This window comes from Papaver somniferum, unplaced genomic scaffold, assembly GCF_003573695.1.
Source record: "Papaver somniferum cultivar HN1 unplaced genomic scaffold, ASM357369v1 unplaced-scaffold_8, whole genome shotgun sequence".
In the NCBI taxonomy this organism is placed as follows: Eukaryota; Viridiplantae; Streptophyta; class Magnoliopsida; order Ranunculales; family Papaveraceae; genus Papaver; species Papaver somniferum.
This window is the reverse complement of record NW_020650970.1, coordinates 729115-744705: the sequence shown is the minus strand read 5'-3', so window position 1 is coordinate 744705 and position 15591 is coordinate 729115. Positions and strand designations below refer to the sequence as shown.

The 15591-nt window shown below is 35.2% G+C and overlaps 2 protein-coding genes across 4 annotated transcripts; both read right to left on the bottom strand.

The window, feature by feature from the left end:
• Nucleotides 1–5797: 5797 nt before the first annotated feature.
• On the bottom strand, nucleotides 5798–8482 carry LOC113344792. Its single transcript, XM_026588708.1, has 4 exons — nucleotides 7930–8482; nucleotides 7667–7816; nucleotides 7189–7574; nucleotides 5798–6271 (listed from the first exon to the last, which is right to left on the bottom strand). The coding sequence occupies exons 1-3, from the start codon at nucleotides 7960–7962 to the stop codon at nucleotides 7191–7193; spliced, it is 567 nt and encodes a 188-aa protein (XP_026444493.1). The 5' UTR covers nucleotides 7963–8482; the 3' UTR covers nucleotides 5798–6271; nucleotides 7189–7190.
• Nucleotides 8483–10661: 2179 nt separating this feature from the next.
• LOC113344784 (F-box/LRR-repeat protein At4g14103-like) lies at nucleotides 10662–14233 on the bottom strand. 3 transcript variants are annotated; one of them, XM_026588698.1, is made up of 5 exons: nucleotides 14009–14233; nucleotides 12672–13620; nucleotides 12415–12564; nucleotides 11906–12286; nucleotides 10662–11045 (listed from the first exon to the last, which is right to left on the bottom strand). In XM_026588698.1, exons 2-4 carry the CDS (start codon nucleotides 13605–13607, stop codon nucleotides 11909–11911), a joined length of 1464 nt encoding a protein of 487 aa, XP_026444483.1. In that variant the 5' UTR covers nucleotides 13608–13620; nucleotides 14009–14233; the 3' UTR covers nucleotides 10662–11045; nucleotides 11906–11908. The 3 variants fall into 3 exon arrangements, with proteins under 3 accessions (XP_026444483.1, XP_026444485.1, XP_026444484.1); XM_026588700.1 differs by having other exon boundaries at nucleotides 12672–13615; XM_026588699.1 differs by having other exon boundaries at nucleotides 12672–14233.
• Nucleotides 14234–15591: the final 1358 nt, after the last annotated feature.

Here is a 15591-nt window from a genome sequence, read left to right as displayed (position 1 = left end):
ATTGACTAAGCCGGCTTGATGGACCATTTTGGTGGAATCAGGTGTAATTTCTAACAGAAAGGCCATTTTATAAAAGATTTAAATTTTTGGCTAGTTTATTAAATATATCGGCGGAAGCTGGCCACTTTTTTGACGTCCCATATAAACCGATTGTTACCTTTTCATAAGATTTTTTTTCATTCATTGCATATCTACTCCTTTTCGTAGGAATCACGGATGCACTTAGCACTTGTATCAAGCCTTTGAACCCCTAGATGTTCTTGTGGACGAATTATAGTCTCGTGAGGGTTTATATAGAGATATACCCACAAAACCTACACAAAAACTTCTAAAACCATCAATCTTCGTCGGAGGAATTCGATTCCGATTCACCCACCATAAAGTCCGGGCTATACTCATGAATTTGGATACCATGAAGTGATAACTTTCATCGAATGTGAATGATTTCCCCTTTTCCTCCAAGTAGCGCGCTTTCACGGCTTCGTGTTACAAAAACACGATACAAACTTACTTTGTTAGTTACAAATTGATAGAAGTAGATTGTGTATAATAAGACATAAAAATACTTACAAATTGTTGAAGGGACATGATAAAGTGGCTAGCGTTCAAAACCCGTTGTTGGATAGCTATAAAAGAAACTATCGCATCTAGGATGACTTGGTGCGTATCATGGATTTATTGAACACTTTTTTTATTTGGGTTCCCATGATCTTGCCGAAATTTGTTATATATTTTCACCCAAAAGCTCTTGGACGACGAGTGATCGTGAAAATCAACTTTCGGCATACCATGGTTTGGTTATTGCCAAATCTTCCGCGGAGTCAAATGATGTCATTTCTTGTATGTGGATGTATGAAATGAGTAGTTGTGGAGTATATGGAGTGGGGGGAATATAATCAGAAATTTTGGGGAAAATGGGGGCCAAGGATGAGGTCTCTATATATATATTGAGAGAAAGACCCCAACAACTAGTTGTTTTTTTTTGAAAAAAGTGAAATAATTTGGGACAATAGGTCTTCTCGAATGCCCATATATAAGAACCGATTGTGTTTTCATGCCAAACATAATAAGTCTTTATGGTTGTAAAAATGCACCGGTGCATGCCAAAAATTTGAATTTTCAACGACATTAATCGGTTTATATATATGCACATGTAATCCGATTCTAACTAGAAAAAGATATAGAAAAACAACATTTCTAAGACATGAAGAATCGGATTATAGTGACCCCCACATAAATCGATTTCATTATGGAACCTCGACAATTGGTTTATATCAGAAGTCGTATAGCTTGATCGTTGGCATGTATTTGCAAAACAGAATTTTGAGCATGAATATACTTGTTTTCTGGTAAACCCATTATACACATAATTCCAATTAAAACACTTTAAATGCATTTAAGTTCAAACCATGATCATCCAAGAAATAAACCTTAAATCATCCAAAAAAAATGTTAAAAACTTAAAACTTAAAATATCTAAAAGGGAGCATCAACATCATGGAGCACCATCAGGAACAGCAACACCAGGAGCCACAGTAGCAGCATCTTATGCATCAACCAAGGATTGATATTCAACCATTTATTCAACAGACTTTCCAAATGTCTATCGCGATCCCTCTCAGCTGCAATCAATTCCCTCATTCTCTTTGCAAACCTAATGACCTCAACGAGATCTTCGAGTGTAATCTTGTCTACCAGCACAGGAGGGCTTCCTTGATACGGGTCTCACGACCATAGGCTAACTTGTAGAGGCTTCTGGGTACAATGGTTTGTGGGGGCCTATGAACATCCTCCTGGTTAATTTTTCGTGTATAAAATGGTAGGTGCTCGATATCTACAAAAAAGAAAAAAATCTACTCCCTCTGTTTCTGAAAGACCGTCCTCTATTCCTTTTTCGTCAGTTTCAAAATTGTGTCCAACTTGTGTTTATAGTCATACTTTTCAATGAACTCTCTAATATACCCTTGAATTCTTTATAATCATAAATCCATTTTTAACGTGACCCAATCTAAAATATTAAATAAATTAGTATAATTGAGGAAACAAATATATCCTTCATTCCTTTCAAGGAAATATACATTTAACTCAAAAAATTAAATTCCTTATAAAGTTTATATTTCATAAATTCGATATCTTTTAAATTTTCCTTTTATATTTCGTATTTATAATTCTCACAACAATTTTGGATTGTCTTTATTGCTAGCATTTCTATTAAAATAAAATAGGTAAGTAACTAAGGGTAGTCAAGTAAAATAATATGGTCTCCTTAATATTTTGAGAAAGTCAAAGCGGACTGTCTTTGTGAAACGGAGGGAGTAGTTAATAATGGGTACATAGTACATATGCAATGTAATACTAACTACAAAAACACACACATCGAGAATCGGTTTATGTGATACATATATAAAAGCCGATTATGAAATGGAATTTGAAGAGACAATTCCAAAATCGGTACATTAATAAGGAAATAAAATCCGATTAGGGAAAACCAGAGTTCAAAAAAAAAATTAGTACCCAGAATCGGTTTATGCTAATGTACATATATACGATTCTGGTGATGTCTTTTCATATTCCGATTTCAAACCCAGAGTCGGTCGATGTTAATCATCATATAAACCGATTACTCTGCGTGCTCTTCATGGCCGATGAAAAAAACCCATAATCGGTTTATACGATATGTCAACATAAACCGATTCCGGGTACATCAGGATTTTGATTTTTCAAAATCGAAGTTCTAAACATGTAAATCAATGAATAAAACCAAATACTTAAATGGGTTGATGGGGATTTACCAATTTTTGGTTGGATCGGAGATGGTTGGAGAAAAATATCATTTTTTTTATTAGGGTTTATGGAATTTGGAAGGATTATATGAGAATAAAAAGTTTTTTTTTTATTTAGGTTTTTAGGCTTTTTGGTTTTTTACTGAAAATGGCTATGAATTAGTATTTATAGGTGTTAGTTTTAGGAATTAATTTCGGACAAAATTATTGTTTTTAATCAAATTTGGCACCCATAACCATTTGTGTAAGGTGGGAGAGAAATTTGATAGGCCCCAAATAAATGGACTAGGCCCAAACTATCCAGGTTATTTTAGTCGTAAATTTGAGAAAAAGAAATATGTCCAAGTCAGGATAGGTTCCAAACCTGTTCCTAGAAAAATAAGAGAGAATATCAGTTTCATGCTGTAGTACCATTTATTTTCCTTTCATCAGTTTCTCTTTCCTACCTTATAGTGACACCTTAAATAAGAAGCATATTATAGGGGATCCAAACATTTGGCTTTGAGGGTTTCTACCGATTTAAATGTCCTAAAATGTAGCTGAGGGACTTATTCTACAACAAAAATATAAAAATATCCTTTGACAACTAACATAATTACGTAACCTAAAACTAATTAAAATAAAAAACCAAAACTCAAAATTGAAACCTAAAAAGAAAAAAAACCCGTCTCTCTTTCTCTTCCTCTTTTTTAATTCTCCTTCTCTATTCTTGTCCTCCATCGCCTTTTGTTCCATTTTTTTAACTCTTCAACAACGATTATGTTAGCCAATAATGGTTTCATTTTATTTATTTACTACATGATTAGGTTGGATCTGATGAAATTAGAGATTTAGAAATTAGGTTTAGAACTTAATCCCGACCGTAAACCAATTCTATGGTTGGGAAAATATGAACTCCCAACCGTAATTCAATTTTTCAGAAAAAAAAATAGTCGAAACTTTTTGGTCATTGATTTTTCCTTTTTTACATTTAAATTCTGATATTGAAAAAACTCTTTCATTTACAGGGGGTTAGTCCACGAGTGAGTTGGGGAGATATTAATGTATTTTGAATCTTGGGGATTTTTAGGGAGTGTAAGAGAGTATAGGGAGTTTGAGAGAGTTTGGTGTTTTGAGTGTAGGGAGTTTTAGAGACTCTCCCAAAATCTCTACTCTTTTGAGAGATTTGGAGTGAGGCAAAAATACACTGTAAACTCCCTAGAACTCCAAAAAATAAAAAACCCAACTCCCTAGAATTCTAGGTTTTCCACTAACAGGGAGTTTAAGAGTTTCTTTCAAACTCCCCCACGACTAACAGGGTTTTCTAGGGAGTTTGGGAGACTCTTCTAAACTCTCCCATGACTAACGGGGATTTCGGGAGACTCCTTCAAACTCCCCCACGATTAACGGGGAAAAACCCAACTACACCCAACTCCCCCAACTCCCTTGAGTACTAACACCCTGTTAGTTAATCAATCATTAACACTAATTAACTGATAGTATTCTAGGCATTAGTAAAAGTAGTAAGATAAGAGATTTTGTTGATTGATATCTGATGATCCGATTTTATCATCTTGTCAGCCCTCAAAACCAAATGTTTGGAACCCCTGTAACACGTTTTTCTTAAATAAAACGTCATTTACTCAATATCCTTTTTGTGATAATGAGTAATGAGGAAGAAGGGCTAGTGCTTGAGTAGTCCCAAAGTCCCCAAGAATTCAATGGGCTTGGACTTAGGGATGGCCATTTACCCCATCCAAACTCATCCCCGTGGGGGTACCCATCCGTTTGGGTAGGGTTTTACCCGTACAAATGGGGATGCGGTCGGGTATGGGTAATACCCGAAACCTAAGCTACGGGATGGGGTGGAGATGGGATTCAAGGTCCCCGCCCCATAGACGCCCCGTAAATTTCATATTATAAGGTTTTGGACTTTTATGCAAGAATTTGTATCCAATTTTTATACTTCTACTACTTAATCGAGCTTTTTTTTCATTTATTATATTCTTCATCGTTCTTGTATATTCATCACTTTCGCTTCTTTGTTGTGATCAAGCACATTCTCTAAAAGTTAATGTGATCAGACACATTCTCCAAAAGTTAAAATAGTGAAAATGATATAGATAATGAAATGGTTAACATGGACGAAGATAGAATGAGAAAAGAAAAAGTAGAAAAACTAATAAACCATTTAAAGATCATTTTATTCACTTTAAGATCACTTTCTGAATTTAAAATTTTAGAATGCATTATTCTTATGTTATTATTTTTGTTTGATTCATATTTGAGTTTTGATTATAAATAAATTTATGTATTAACACTGTGTTACGGGTAATCCATGGGAAACCCGTTCCATAGGGGTATTTCCCATACCCGTCCCCCCCAATTCATATGGATAACGGGGCGGATATAGGTATTTTTTTATACAAACGGGGTAGTGACTGAGATTGGCGTACCCGCCCCATAACCATCCTTACTTGGACTCGTAATTCTTAAATAAAACGTCATTTACTCAATATCCTTTTTGTGCTAATGAGTAATGAGGAAGAAGGGCTAGTGCTTGAGTAGTCTCAAAGTCCCAAAGAATCTAATGGGCTTGGGCTCCTAAATGGTGTGTAAACAAGTGTGCTTGCCTAGAAGCACGAATCTTCATTGCCATGGAGCCGGGGTGCATAGCTGCTCTTTTGGTTAATTTTTCTTTTCTTTTCTTTTTTATATGCTGATGGGATACCATTCAGCTATGCTCTAAAACCATTTTGTTTAATATGAAGTTGTGTTTTATTTCATTCCTAGAAGTCTAATAAAATGGTCTCGGCTAGCTATTTGGACATTATATGGTAAATTTTTGTTCCACCATTGCGCAGCAACACCTTTACTTGAAATATGAAACAATGCCAAGTACACTACACTTCCACAAGGCAACATAGCAAAATGAAGATGACTATCTTTTTAAGGCATCACTCAGCGGATGCAGATGCGAAATACTCGAAAGTGCAGTTACCCTACTAAAAAATTGCAGAAATTTATACAAATTCTACTAAAAAAACCTTTAATTAGAAGCAAAATATAAAGGAAAATAACCCCTTTGCCTCAACTCAATTTACAGGCAGAGTTTAGGCTAGTGCCTTCACAAGCACCAAATATTACAGAGATTTTCTAACAGAAGCACGGTCGTCGGACCAAATATAAATATGTAAATACATCTTAAAGACTGCAAAAAATAAAGTTGAATGTTTTCAGTCACCATTTTCTCTAGTTATTCTACATTGGTGGATTCTTTTGTTTACTAAAAAATCTCGTAAGCTTCTGTGCACCAAGCTTCATGCCGAGAAGACCTCGAGACGGACAGACCAAACATCTTGTACCCTTGTCAAAACACAAACAGCATCGCAGCCACCTCCCAATATTTGAAATTCTTCACAATTCTCCAAATTTAGAAACGCAGATACCATTGGCCACCTCTGCAATTACTCTGTGATAACCTGACGCCCTAAGAATAGAAAACAAACCTGATGCAGAATCAATAAATTGGATATTAGTCAAAAGCTTTGTATGTTTAATTTAAACATACAGATTAAATATTGCCTGGAGAAAGGTTGAAGACTAATTCACATAAGGCATATAGAAGTATAAATGCATTAATCCTAGCTAAAAAAGTGTCACTATGAGCAGAGCATTTTGAAATAACTAATATGTCATAACATGATAAAGACATCACAAACAAAATGAAGAAATAATTCGGAATCACGACACTGAGAATTCATATATCAAACCTGGCTAATCAGCAGTTTCCCTTGAGGTGTATTTGTTATAGTTGTCTTTTGGCCAGAGAGTCTTGGTTTAATGACATTTTAAGGACATACTTTAATGCCTACTACAAGTCGGAAGTTTTGTAAGAATATTAAAATATTATGTAATGTAAGAGGATACCCCTCCTAAAAATGTAAGAGAATAGAAAATAACGTCTCAAGTATCCTAAATGTCTTGGATGAAAGTGAAGGAGCTTCAAAGATATTGTTCCAGTTTGTACGATTGACCCTAAGGCAAGATATTTAAGCAAAACAAAGCTGGGGTAGCAGTTTAGTATCATATGACTGGAACACACATGTAAGAGAAGAGCTTTGGCAATTTTGCACCAGTTTGCCAGATGTATTTGATCACAAATATACAAGATCAAGAACCAGAATTTCGAATTCTTACACCTGATAGAGGATGAAACCATAAGAAGCATGCATAAACATGAATATATATAGCTAAATTAGTAAATTGTAAACCATTCAAATCGATAATTAGCATTAAGGTAAGCAGTTAATTTTTCAACAGTGTTCTAACGCTTCGGATTAGGGCGCCTAAATTGCACAATTAGATACAAAAACTAGGATGATTCTCAAATTTAAATATATCGAACTGTAAAAAAGCAACTGACCTTTAACGCTGCTTAGGGGAGAATTTGAACACACAACTTGCTGAAGCTCTAGGAAGACTCGAAATATCTGCCATTAGATTTTCGCTTTTCCTGTACGAAATGAGATCACGAGAAATAGTCATTGTTTCCAAAGCTTTTGCATTCTTTAAAATCAGTTTCAACCACCTCATCTCCCATGCTTTGCCAGTAAATTTGTTGAAGCTAACCAACTTGAGATTTAAGAAAGAACATCTAGCAGCCACCATATCAAGTGCCCAACCATCGTCTTCATTGTCATTGTTATCTTCACCGTCAGCAGCATCATTGTAGTGGCTGTCTTCCCCACCATCATCACCTATATCCTCATTGTTGTCTTCTTCTTCGTCGGGGTCAGGGGGATCATCAAACTAAATTTAAAATTATAAAAGAACACCGTAAGTATAACAGGTTACCAAATGTAATCCCATAAGGGCAAATGTTTTGCGCACTTGTAACTTGCCTCTTCAAATTCAAGTGACACCAGATTAGGTGCTTTTTCAAGCAAAATAATTACTGCTTTATCAGCGGTTACTTTCTGAGTCAGGCACAACCGGTTCAAATTATGATATGAAGGTAATTTGTTCAAAAAATTGTCTGCAACAGAGAGAACCTATTCATGACAAGGCAATTCATACAAATCTGTATCAGCTTTAGTGCGTTCGGTTTGCCACAGTACATCACAAACATATACTTCAAAAGATAGCAGCAAGCAAGAATTATTACCTGTAGGGTCACGTCAGAAATTATGAGATGCATCACATGTGCAAGTGCTTAAAGAAACTTACATGCAACCGCACCATAAGCTATAACTTGCTCCCACAATGCACCATATTCTTGAAAGTAGAAGTCAACCGTTGCTTTAACTAGTGTTGGAAAACAAGATAGGACATAATCCTTTGCAACCCTACCTATATAAGTGAGAGTCTCCAGATTTGGTGCATCAATTTTGAGAGCACAGTTTTGAAAGCCATATCCTCCTTTTTCCGGATTTATAATGGTTAATTCTTTCAGTGCAGGATTTGAAATACAAAAATCCTTCATCTCAGACCAGGTGCAGAATACCACAGCCAAAGACTGCAGTACTGGGCAACTGGAAAAGAGTTGCTCATTCCAGCACTCATCTCTAAATTCCACTCCACCAAGAATAAATCTTTCTAATCTTGGAAAAAATATATATTTAGGAAAACAGGAACCACAGCTTGAAAGTAGCTTCAAATTAGTTAGTGATTCGCAAGTGTAAAAAGATGACGGCAACGAAACTACGTCGCTCTGGTTCTATCTGAGTGAGAAATCTTCAACATTGTGACTTATTACGGTGGAGATCCATTTTTCAATCCGAGGTTCATTCAAGTATGCATCACAGGAGAGACAGAACTCCTTTATGTTTGACTCATCGTGAAACTCCAACGTTCTATCAACAAAATCTATGAATTTATCAGATTTCCATGAACTAAAGTCCTCAAAATCAAGGATAGGGATAGACCTCCAAATGTACATCCATCGTCTGGACAGTACACTAGTCCGAGCAGCAGCGCGAGCATCAACAAAAGAGAGGATGTGATGAAGAATATGACCCGGCAAGTTGCTAATCCTATCCACTCCCTCACTCATATTTGTCTGTCCCTTGAGTAGCTTTTGAGTTACAGATAATTCTGTTCAAAACGAACAGAAATTAAAATGAAATAAGGGGGAAATTAAATTATGATTTTAAGTTGGTTATCAAAAATCCCTTTATCTATATTACATGATCAGAATCTTAATTTCCTAATTGAACTACTGCTTAGTTCTAAGCCCTAAAATCACTAGAACATTTGAGAATTAAACAATAGAAACAATTAATGTAGGGGTCAAGTGTGTTTATTATCAAGAATCATCTCTTCAAAACCCTAAATGTTAATTTTAAACTTAGGGGGTTCTTTGTTTTGAACAAATTGAATCAAGTGAAGTAATAAAAAATAAAGATTGAAGAAGGAAGAGAGCAGTAGAAAGATAGTACCTCTTCTAAATCATCAAGACTCCAACAACAGCCTCTGGTAATTGAGAGAAAAGTGGTGAGCGAAATCCTACCAGCAGTAATTGAGAGAGAGAGATAGAGAAAATGAGCTTTGAATGAACTGTGAAATGGAAAGAAGTCTGAAGAGAAGAAGAAGAAATGAGCAGATGTCTCTCAAAATGAAACCTATTTTGAGGCATAGTGAATTTTTTTTGAGGCATACCAAATAATGCCAAAATATAATCACTAAATAAAAAATAACATCACCCCTTATCCATCCTTTTTGATAATGGCATAACTACCCTTACATAATTGGTGTTTATCATTATGATTAGATTTGATTAGTTAGGAATTTTAAGGATTGATTAAAAATTAAATTATTAGTGGTGAATTAGTAGATAAATCAAATTTATGTGAGAGAGTTGGGATTTTGAGAGGAAAAAGAAGAAGTGAAAAAAAACTTGGGTTTTGAATTTTGAGATTTTAGTGATTAGAAGTGACCAAAATGTGTGATTCAAATCATAGGTAGACTTCTATACGAGGTTTAATTTCTTTTTATAAGTTGAATCTATCAAAAAATAAAATTTTTAAAACCCAGATCTACTGACCAGATGAACAATTCGGCTGAAAAGTTATCAGGCGAACTTCACTCTGTAACTGACGAATTTTGGTTCGGCTGATTCGAAAAAAATCTAGCAAAGTCGCATTAGCCGAACATAGTATTTTTCTAAATCATACACTAGGTTCGGCTCAAAATTGATACTCCAAGATCAGCCGAATTGATCTTCTGAAAACCTAATTTCTTCTTTGAAATCATATTCTATCGATCAAACAAAATAAAATCAATCAAAAACAAGATGGGTTTGTTACACATACATTCTAAAATACATCTAAGAGCAATTGAGATTTGGATTTCGCACTCCTACATCGCTCACTTCGATTCGTGTTTGCTTTGCTTGATCAATTTCTTGATTGAATTGGAGTCCAAAATGTTTGAGTTTAGAGTTTATTTTGATTTTTGATTTTAGGTTTTGAGAATAAGGGCACTCTATTAATTTAAATTGTTTAAGAATATATAGGTAATTGCATTACCTTTAGACATCCCTTATAAACCCACCCTAGATGGTATAATGAATGAGTATGTCTCAAAAAAAAATGAGTATGCCTCAAAACAGGTTTCCTCAAAATCATAAGGACCATTTTTACCAACTGGGCTAAGCCCAATTCACCACTCTTATGTTTCAAAACAAAATATAAAATTCTGGTGGAGGATCTTCAGATAAAGGAAGAGCAGAATCCAACAGCAAACTCAATAGAAGTGTTTAATTTCTCCCTCTTGGAATGGCTGACTGGAATTACATGTAAGTAGAATTGCATCAGTTTAATCGAGACGAAAGAAGTTACTGAGATTTGTACAAGTTCTACGGAAAAAAAAAAAGACCATTAGAAGCAAAACCAAAAGTGAAAACAGTCCAATTTTTTTAACTGGGGTTTCCAAATATTACACGGATTCACCATTTAAAAGACAGAAAATGAAATAGATACGGTTGAAAGTTTTCAGTCACCATGTTTTCTCTTTATTCTGCATTGGTGAAATGTTTGTTTACTAAATCTTGTAAGCTTCTGTACACCACATAATTCCCCTGGAGAAGTCCTCGAGATGGATTGATCAAACGTCTTGCACCCTTGTCAAACACACAAACAGCGACCTCCTGAGATTGAAATTTTTCACAATTTTATTTCCCCAAATTTGGAAATGCGGATATTATTGGCCACCTCTCCAGTTTACTTTGTGATAACCTTCTCCGCCCCTTCAAAGTATATATGTGACACTGGAGATGAACACCTGATGCAGAATTTGACAAATTGGGTATGGTCAGAAGTTCAGAATGTGTTACTAGATATACCTTCCCGCTAAATTTATTACCTACAGAAAGGAAGAAAACTATGCATTAATTTTGGACTGGGGGTAGTTGAATTTCTAGGTAGTTGGAACTACCTAGAAATTCAACTCCACTGGTGCCAAACGAACTCCTAGTGTATTTTGAAATAACTGATACATGATAGCATGATAAAGTAACAGTATTCACCACAAACTAAGAAAGAATTCAATCACGGAAAACTTAGAGTAGAGAGACTAATAAAATTAACAATCCTACGGATTCACTGATTAAGTCAGCATTTTCCCTTGTATATTCGTCCAGTTTCCTTAAGGTTATCTTTTGACCAGTAAAATTCTTGTTTTAGTGAATTCTTCATTCTAAGGCTAAACACAAAAAGAATTCTTCTTATTTTGATGTGTATTATAAAACTGAAGTTTTTTATGGTTAGAGTCAAAAGAAGAATGGATTAAATTGAATATAGCTACTAGGCAGTAAAATGTTAACAAACAAGTTCAGATGTACAGTAATTCATGGTCTTCCTCCAACTAAATATGCACATGAATCCACTGCTCAGCCAATTTGGCTTTCAAGTATCGAAAAAACAAATCATCAAACTCTCTCTTAGGTCATTGGAGGGCTTTCATAAGGAAGGAGACCCAGTCAGGTTATAGTGTTTGGCTCCTGGGTTAGGGCTTCAATATGGTTTGCCGTTTGTCTCTCGGAATTCGAAACAGACAAAAGAGTAATATTACAGTAAAACATCAAAATATAATTGATTCTTGAAATTATAAATTTCAACTGGACAAATGCAAAGAGGACTGACCTTCTAACCCGGGTGAGAATAGAGTTTGAACACACAACTTGCTGAGGCTCTTGGAAGACTTGATAACTCCACCATTATTACTTTTTCGCTTTCCATATCAAGACTGCGATCACCGTAAATCATCATTGACTCCAGAATTCTTGCATTCCTCAAAATTAGTTTCACCCACCTAAACTCCCTTGGGTCGCCAGAGAAGTTTTTAAAGCTAACTGACTTGAGCTGTAGAAAAATACATCTAGTAGCTACTGAATCAATTTCCCAAGCATTGTTTCCCTTGTCATTGTTGTTTTCACCCTCAGCAGTGCCAAAGTTATTGTCTTCAATATCGTGGTTGTCTTCACCTTCATCATTATCCTCGCCGTCAATCTCATCATCGGTGAACTGAAATAAATTGAAAAAGGATAGACAGGCGTCAAAAGAAAAATAACTTAGCTAGCAAATGTATCTCAAGTTTTGTTTTGTTATTTATCAAATAAAAACATCCAGATTCAAAAAGTCCTTGCACTTGCCCCTTTAAACTCCATAATCTCCAGATTAGGGGCTGTTTTGAGGAAAACAATCAGTGCACCATCTGTGGTTGTTTTCTTAGTCAGGTTCAACTTGAACAAATAATGATACATCGGCAGATTTCTCACGAAACCGTCTGTAATGGAGAGAATCTGTTCGTTAAAAACCAATCACGACAAACATATTAGCTTCAAGGGTCCAATTTTCCAGAGTACGGCATAAATAGAAAGTTCCAAAAGATAGCAGCATGCAGGCATACCTGTAGTGTTCGATCAGAAATTGATAGATAGTTTACACGTGAAAGCGTTCGGACAAACTTACGTACAGATGCAACTTGACCAATCCTTTGCTCTCTTGTTGCACCATCATCGACTACGAAGTCAATTTTGGCTTCAACAAGATTTCGGAATCTAGACAAGAGATATTCTTTTGCAACCCTTCCCTTGTAGGTGAGAGATTCCAGATTTGGTGCATGAATTTCGAGAGCACAGTCTCTATAACCATCTTCATTTTCTTGGGGATTAAGAATTTTCAAGACTTTCAGTGTGGGATTTGAAATACAGAAACTCTTCACATCAATCCAATTGCAGAATCCAATTACAAGATCTTCAAGGACAGCGCAATTGGAAAAGAATTGCTCATTCCAGTAGTTGCTGGTAAATTTGACTCCATAAAGGTGAAGGCGCTTGAGTCTTGGAAAAGAGATATCTTTAGGAAAGTAGATGTTAGGGGTTATTTCTAGTGTCAACGACAAGAGCGATGCACAATTACAAAGAGACAATGGAACAGAGAATGGTTTTACTTGGTCTAAGAATAGATTGAACTCTTGAACCTCGAGCCTTATCAAATTAGAGATCCATGAATTAACCCGAGACTCATTCAAGTGTCTATTCCACAGTAGAGAGAATTTCTGTATGTTTGATATATTATGACGATGCAATGTTCCATCAAGAAAATCCATGAATTTACTGGTTTCCAACGAAGAGGGTAACCAGTGCTTGAAATCAAGAGTAGGGATAGAGGTCCAAATGTAATTCCATCGTTTAGATAATACGCTAGTACGAGCAACATACTTGATTTCAAGGAAGGAAAGAATATGGTGAAGAAGTGAGTCAGGTAAGTCGCTGATCAAATCTTTAGCCTCAGTCATGCTGTCCTGTCCCTTCAATAGCTTATTATGATCATTGAAATCCATGCTTTCAACTTTTCTTTTAAAAGAAGAAGGTAAATAAATGGGAATTAGGGATTAGCAAACTGAATATATCTCTAAAAACCGATTTTACTACCATCAATATGGGACATACACTGCTCGAATAGACGATTTTAGTCTGTTACACAACCTAACCACATACAAAAATATCATGTACAGAACATAATTTGGCTAGCAGAAAGTAATACAATAGCAGATATCAAATTATCAATTCATATTAGGCCGCGATGAAGAGCGAATGCTAATAAATGTAGATAATTTCTTTTGGGCATTTTGTCAAACACTTAAAGGCATAGTTGATTCCAATTCCCAAACAAAGCTAATAGATATAACCAAAGATTAAACATAAAAACTAGGAAACTTTTGAGAAAATTAACGAGATTTACCTGAAAATCTGCCTGCAGAAGAAATTTTGTGCGAAATTGGAAGAATCAGGGTTTAATTGAGAATGGGACGCTGAGGCGGATCAGCGATTAAGCATAGAAACCAAATTCACTGAAATAAAAATTAAAAATGAAAGTATTTCAGCTTTAAATAGGGTTTGGCTCCGTTAAGAAGGCGTTATTGTCGCCAAAAGAGATAAATTGAAGTCCATCGGGGGTTAGCCGGTTGCCGGAAGCGCTCGGATTATGATGTGGTCGGGCCGCATATATTTTGTATGTGGCTCTCTTCATATTTTGACACATACTTATATTAAGAAGGCGTTATCGTCGCCAAAAGAGTAAAATAGAAGTCCATCGGGATTAGCCGGTTGCCAGAAGCCTGATTCTCAAATAGACCAGGCTGAGTTGGAATTAGGACTAATTATCAGGAGTTAATCCAGTTGATCAGAAACCTGACTCTCAAATAGTAGAAGGTCGGGGGATCGAGTCTCCGTTTGACGATCTCATGAAACACTCCTCTTATCTTTTGTAAATGTAGTTTAAGTTCTTAATATATCTCCTTTTCTATTGATGAAAAAAAAGAGTTGGAACTGGGACACATGAACTCGTTATTCCTCATCCTTCTACGGTCAAGAGCAGGGCGGTGCTTACGCAAGGATCGTGCGACCAACTGAACGTTCGTTTCTCAAATTTTAATTCCTCTGTTTTTGAGTGCAAATATTATTCCTTAAAAAAAGATGGTATCTATTTTCCAGAAACGGAAAGATTAATATAACTTCTGAGTTTAGCACGATGTAGTATTAATATTGTTTCGTGTAACATGTGCTTTCAACGGGAGCTACAGGTTTGGGTTTTTGTTTCTTTATACTAGTGGGCTTGAAAGGCCGACCATGTTTACTTATGCCAGATGTTTAAAACTTTACAAGTTTTTATTAATCTCTCTGTTTGTTGTTCTACTTATTTTTATGGGTAAGAACCCGTAAACAAAATGTTTTGACAATCTTTTTTTAACCATTAGATGTTGTACAATGGGCATGGAAACTTACACTATTTTCTGTTTAGTAGCGTTTATCCCTAGATAAGTAAAAACATCAGGAAATAATGGGCAGAGAAATCCAAGGAATTTTTTTTAACGTTATATACGTCTAGTATTTTTTTTTCATATTTTTTAGGTGTGATCTCACGCCTTCACGGGAATAAGATTTTGATTTTTCCAGTAAGATAAATTTTATTTTATTTTGGTTTAACATCGTGGAATTTGTTAGTTAAGAATTTTATCATGCTGAATTTGAAAAATATGAGAACTTTGAATTTGAAAAGATTTGAGAACTTTCAGCGTAAATGAACAATGATAGTTCTGAGCTATTGACTTTAACTTATGTGAAACGACAAGGTAGAGAATTGCGAAGGTTTTCTTATTATGAAAAGCTTGAGTTACAAACAGTTTTTTCCTGTGACTAAATAGGTAAAGATCCCAAAAACAAATCTACACAAAATAAATATCTTTCCTAACTAATAACATATTGAACCATATATACAATTACACAATAAATATATATATATATATATATATATCTCCTAATACT